The sequence below is a fragment of the Ictalurus furcatus genome, chromosome 23 (genome assembly GCF_023375685.1).
Source record: "Ictalurus furcatus strain D&B chromosome 23, Billie_1.0, whole genome shotgun sequence".
NCBI lineage: Eukaryota > Metazoa > Chordata > Actinopteri > Siluriformes > Ictaluridae > Ictalurus > Ictalurus furcatus.
Window position 1 is genome coordinate 16148274 of NC_071277.1, and position 6408 is coordinate 16154681.

The 6408-nt window shown below is 44.2% G+C and overlaps 1 protein-coding gene across 1 annotated transcript in view; it reads right to left on the minus strand.

The window, feature by feature from the left end:
* adam22 (ADAM metallopeptidase domain 22) overlaps window positions 1–4405 on the minus strand; it is a 91485-nt gene extending 87080 nt beyond the window's left edge. The window contains exons 1-3 of the mRNA XM_053611622.1: window positions 3478–4405; window positions 1513–2885; window positions 1019–1176 (exon numbers count right to left, since the gene is read on the minus strand). Of these exons, the coding sequence (XP_053467597.1) occupies window positions 1019–1176; window positions 1513–1591 (237 nt within the window). The 5' untranslated portion in view covers window positions 1592–2885; window positions 3478–4405. The remainder of the gene's footprint in view (window positions 1–1018; window positions 1177–1512; window positions 2886–3477) is intronic.
* Window positions 4406–6408: the final 2003 nt, after the last annotated feature.

A 6408-nucleotide genomic window follows, 5' to 3' on the forward strand; every position in this document is an offset into this window, starting at 1 on the left:
CTTATCCTACACAGGGTCATGGGGGAGCCTGGAGCCTATCCCAGTGAGCACAAGGTGAGGGACACCCTGGACAGGGTACCAACCCATCACTGGGCACAATCGCACACACACAATTTCGAAAGGTCACTCAGCCTACAGCGCACGTCTTTGGACTGGGGGAGGAAACCGGAGTACCCCGCTCTCACAGGCGGACCCGGGATTCAAGCCCCCAACTCTGGATGTGTGAGGCAAACGTGCTATCCACTAAGCCACCATGCCCTTCGGGGTTGATATTTAACAAAGAAAAACATTCATGGAAGGAGGTTTCACCGGTCAGTACGTTTTCCACCACATGACCGTGCACTTTCCAGTTTCTCGGTAACATGCCAAGCTGTATTTTATCCCTTTATAACTTCAAGAGAGAGAAAAAGAGAGGCTGGTGACGGACCGACTGTTTATACCTGTTATAATGCAAGTGATAACAGAAACTTATTTGTCTCATGGATGCTCCACATGGATGCTCCACAACATAAAATGTAACTATAAACAGTTAAAAAGTACGTGTTCTTTAATAAATAAAAATGTAATAGTTGACCAATATGTCTGGTATAATAGGAATAAAACACTTTGCAGTTATTGGAAAATAACCCACTTCAGGTTGGTAAAACCTCCTCTTCATCACACACCGGGTTGTTGATTATTTTCCTATAACAGCGTGTCCCTTACTCATTTGAATGGTTTACCTAGAAGTGATTTAACACTCGCGATGTTTTTACTTTGCATGTGTGCATTGTGTATTGCGTTTTGTAGAGCGCGTGCGCATCCTTTGTTTGCCAAAGCCGCGCGCGTTGGACCTTCGGGTCTCAGGTGCGCGAGGAGCATTTATAACGCTTATCAATAAATAGAAATGAAGTCCGTATCAACCGGAAGCAGACGCCAAGTACGCCCAAGCAAAGCGAAAACTGGCAGGTCGATTGAGAGAAAAAAACACGAAAACGTAAACAACACCTGAGAATGAAGTGTAGCGAGGAAAGCTCACCTGGTCGGCGCCGGGGTTCGCGCGCACCCGTGTGCTCAGGACGTCATGCGCGGTCTGTCCGTTATCCGTGCGATAAACCAACCGGACCGGTACCGTGCTTTCTTTCCCGAGGAACCTGCTCTCATCACGCAAGGCCCTCGTTTTCCCCAAGACGCCTCCTAGAAAAAAAAATGACGTACGAAAAAAAATGATCATAATGTTCATAATGTGCATATGGATATGTGGCGTATATTAAAATGACACGGATGCCAATAAAAGCAGGTCCTAAATGCAGGTTATTACAGGTTAAAGGATGGAGATTCATTCTGTCTGCCATGACTGTTTACATCCGTGCAGAGGCTGCTGATACCAGTAATAATGCAACAAAAATAAAATATAATAAATGATGACTGAGCTTCAAAATTCAAATACAATGCAATTCACGTATCTCTACAGCCTGAATAAACAACCCGTGCACATGAAGAAAGCAAGAAGGACAAATCAAACCGCGTTACCATTGGTGGAATGTCGCGCGCTAACACACAGCGCTCCGCACACACACACAAGCCAAAGCCCCAGTCTCGCGGCCATCATCACCAAATCCTCAGGAGCGACGTGAAGCCAAACCCTGGTCGCTTCTGTTTGTTTCTCGTTTGTTTATTTTCACTGTGTCCCCCTTTTCGTTTGGTTAAAGACAAAGGCGGCTCACACGCGTCCCCCCGCGCGCTCCGTTCGTCTGGCCGACGCGCTCTCTCGCGCTGGTTGCCATTAGCGACGCTGGCGCAGCCTCCGCATCGCGCGCTGTAGCTGGACGGCGCGCTGTAGAGTCGAGGCGAATTTCAGCTTCCTTCACCGGAACCACCTCCTCCTGAGAGACGTCAGTAGGCTGTTACCGAGCCGCCTCACTGCAGAAATGCCGTATGAATATACATGAGGAGAAAATACGGAGCGGCGCGCGGGATGACGGGTAGTGTAGTGTAGTGTAGTGTAAAAGCGCGAGCGGCTCGCAGCCTTGTCCCCCACCTGCCGCTACCGTGTGCGCAGAGCAGACCACGTGACCGCCCGGGACGCCACCAACACGAGCATTACGCAACAGTGGCTTGTGGAAATAAGCTTTTGCACCCAGCTGTGACCCCAACTGTTTAAATTCGCACAGACTTCATCAGAGCTGTAAATAAAGCAGTTCATTCTGCACCAATAAACAAATCCGATATTCTGTAAATATACAAGTTAATCTATATATTTGTTCATCTACAGTACATAAACTATCTATCATCTATATAATTAGCTGCTGTCCTCCACCATTTTTTCACCTCATGCTTAAATACTCAGGACATGCCTTTGGCACTTAGACACATCCTAAATCTTATACTAAAACTTTAGTAATGTTCTGGATATGATAAATGTCAATGCTGTTTTTTTTAACTATTAATGTATATAATATTTGTAATATTACGGATTTATAATAATACTACGGAAGGTACGGTGGCTTAGTGGTTAGCACGTTTGTCTCAGACCTCCAGGGTCAGGGGCTTGAATCCTGCGTCCGCCCTGTGTGCACGGAGCTTGCATGTGATCCCCGTGCTTGGGGGGTTTCCTCCGGGTACTGCCGTTTCCTCCCCAGTCTAAAGACATGTGTCGGACCTGCCTGATCCGTTTTGGATGTCCTTCCTCTGGATGGAGCTCTCATCTACTCCAATTCCAGATTGCTGGGACTACGGCTGCTTCTAAAGCCAAACAGACTTCATGTAAAACCATAATGAACTTTTTCACACTATGTGTTGTTACCCAGATGAGGACGGGTTCCCTTCTGAGTCTGGTTCCTCTCAAGGTTTCTTCCTCTAAACATCTTAGGGAGTTTTTCCTTGCCAGTATCACCACCGGTTTGCTCAATTGAGATAAATTCGCACTTTTAATATCTGTACACCGTGTTTATATATTTCTGTAAAGCTGCTTTGAGACAATGTCTATTGTAAAAAGTGCTATACACATAAAACTGAATTGAACTGAATATGTTGTAGGCTGACTGGCATTGTCAGTAGTGTGTGAACGGGTGGGCGATTGAGCCCTGTGATGGGTTGGCACGGCGTCCAGGGTGTCCCTCACATGGTGCCCCAAGTTCCCTGGGATACAGGCTCCCCAGCAACCCTGTCTAAGATAAGCTGTAGCTTGTGGAAAATGGATGGATAAAACACTACTACGATTATTATTATTCCTACTACTATCCATTTTCTGTACCACTTATCCTACACAGGGTCACGGGGAGTCTGGAGCCTATCCCGGGAACTTGGGGCATAAGGTTGGGGACATCCTGGATGGAGTAACAACCCATCACAGGGCACAATTGCACACACGCTACGGACAATTTACCATTACCACTACTACTACTACTACTACTACTACTACTACTACTAATAATAATAATAATAATAATAATAATAGAATTTATTATATATTTTTGAAGATTGGAAATATGTCACCTGGTCTATTTACAGTGTTCAGCTATTCGTTTTGGTAAACCTCCGCCCATTGTAGCCTCAGATTCCTGTTTTTGGATGCCAGGAGTAGGACCTGATCTAGGCTTTTGTAGGACATCAGCCACAAGGTTTGATGTTTTGAGATGCTTTTCTGCTAACCACGGTTGCAAAGAGTGCTGATGTGAGTTACAGAAGCCTTCCTATCAGCTCAAACCAGTTTAACTATTCTCTTCTGACCGCTCTCAGCACATTTGTGCCTGCATTTTCACTGGACGTTTTCTTTTTTTGTGTGAAAACTTTAGAAACTGTTGAGTGTATGAAAATCCCAGGAGATCAGCAGTTTCTGAAACACTCAAACCAGCCCATCTGGCACCTGTATGGGTTCCCTCCCATTTCCAAAACACATGACAGTAGGTGGATCAGGTGGTAGATCCTTAATTGCCCCTAAGTGTAAGTGAATATGTGTGTGTGGTGCCCTGAGATTCACTGGCGTCCCACTCTTTGCTCCTAGGATAGGCTCCAGACCCACTGTGACTCTCACAAGGATTCCTTAAATTAATAGTTAAACAATGAAACTTACATCTTGCATTTAAACAGAATTACTTTGCAGGGGAATTAAACAAAAACAAAAAGAGCAAATAAAAAGTCATATCACAGATGAGCTCTGAGACCTACGCTATTGACAAAATTTTGTGACAGCCATAAAAAATGGCTCTTGTGGTTTTCTTTTTTAAATTTAACCTATAGAGATTTATAACAGAAGATCATGGACAAAAAAACAAACAAACAAACAAAAAAAAAACCACGATTAAGGTCAATGAAATATTGGCTGAAATATAAACCGGATTCAGGTCTGATGTTATAAATAGAGGAGTTTGATGGTGATTTATTTTGTGTGCTCACTCATTTACATCTAGTAAATTTCTTATTAACCTTCAAGGCTTGCCCTACTCAACTTTAAACCCTTTTACAACAACAAATCACTTTCTGTTAAACACTGAACAGAGTCAAGCAAGTCAATACAAATATTGTCAGTGAAAACAGAAGAAAAATGCAGTAAATGAATTCAGCTTCTTTGCTAGGAGAGATGCGTGTATGTGCAGTTGTCCATCATCTTGTCAATCCTGTTATACTTTTATTCACTAATTGTTTTTGTGACCCACTATTATAGCTTTGGCTAAGTGCAGTTTGTAATGTTTAAAAATATTTCAAATACCTGTAATAATCCATCCCTCCTTCCATTTTCTGTACTGCTTATCCGACACAGGGTCACAGGGGAGCCTGGAGCCTATCCCAAGGGACTTGGGGCACAAGGCAGGGGAGCCTAACCCCCTGGACAGGGTGACAACACATCGCAGGGCACAATCGCACACACATTCACAGAGTACGGACAATATAGAGATACCAACCAGTCTACAACACGTCTTTGGACTGGAGGAGGAAACCGGAGTACCTGGAAGAAACCCCCGAAGCACGGGGAGAACATGCAAACTCTACACACAGAGGGCAGAGGCGGTATTCGAACCCCCAACATTGGAAATGCGAGGCAAACGCACTAATTTCTAAGCCATTGTGCTTTTAAGTAGATTTGGCTAATTTCTTCATTTCAGGCACGTTTACTTCTGACCTGAAATGATCTCTGCCCTAGGCCTAGGTCTTCCTGAAGGTGAATTTAACAAACCTTAGACATGAACTCTGAGTTTGGTGAACTCCACACAATATATCCAGAGTTATCTCTAAAATTTCTGTAATGAAGCTTAACCCACTCCAAGGACCCTAACCAGACCGTATTCATGCTGGAACTCATGAATTATTGGAGCTAAAGTGGGTTTATGAAACACAAGAGATGCATGAGACAAAAGAAGCAGGCAAATTTCTCCCAATCGAAGGGAAAAAAATATTGGCTTGTGAAGGTGTTGATCAGTTTTCTATAACAGTAACTGACAGTCGTTCTGATTGTAATGTAGATGAACTGTTAATTCATGATCGCAGAAAATGAATCAACACTTTCTGGCCAAACCAATCAGTCTTAATCAGAAGGGGAAGAGATAAAGTTCGTCACTGTTTTCAATGCAATTGCAGTTTACAGACAGCAGAGGGCTCTGCTACTCCTTTAATCAAAACGCTCCACTGCATCTCGTTGAATTTATTTCAACTATAAAGTCTATGATGCCTTCACAAAATACCTGAATCACTCCGATGCCTGAATCACTCCAGTGCCTGAATCATGGAATGACAGTGTGACCTGTATTTAAGGTGACTATGATTCTATGTATAAACAATTGTGTAAAATGCACAATGGATAAAAACAGATGAAATGGGCATTTGTTATATAGACAGCACAAGCAACCTATCAACTAACCCATGTGTACAGTTTCATAGCAAAACTGAATTCATGACAGCTGTTTTGTTCGTACCCAGGATGCTCTCCAGAAGCCTACGGTGCACTTTTTTGAGTGGTGAGCTGACAGGAGTTACTCGAGTCAGCCCCTTGTGAGGTAAATCAGGTGTGTTAGAAAAGGAAATGCAGTAAAGTACAGTGGGCCTGCACGGCTCAGAATACGCAGGGTGTACCAAAAGTCTCCGGACTACAGGATGTAGTCGATTGTGCGTTCGCCAGTGGACGTCCACTTTTCAGTTTGTCCACATTTTCTAAACCGCTTAAACTACTGGGTCACGGGGAACCTGGAGCATATCCCAGAGAGCATCGGGCACGAGGCAGGGTACACTCTGGGTGACAGGGTGTCTATCCATTGCAGGGCACAATTACACACCCATTCATACACTACGGACACTTTGGACATGGCAATCAAACTACCATGCATGTCTTTGGACTGGCAGAGGAAACCGGAGTACCCGGAGGAAACCCTGGAAACATGGGAAGAACATGCAAACTCCACATACACAGGGCTGCGGTAGGACTCGAACCCCCGA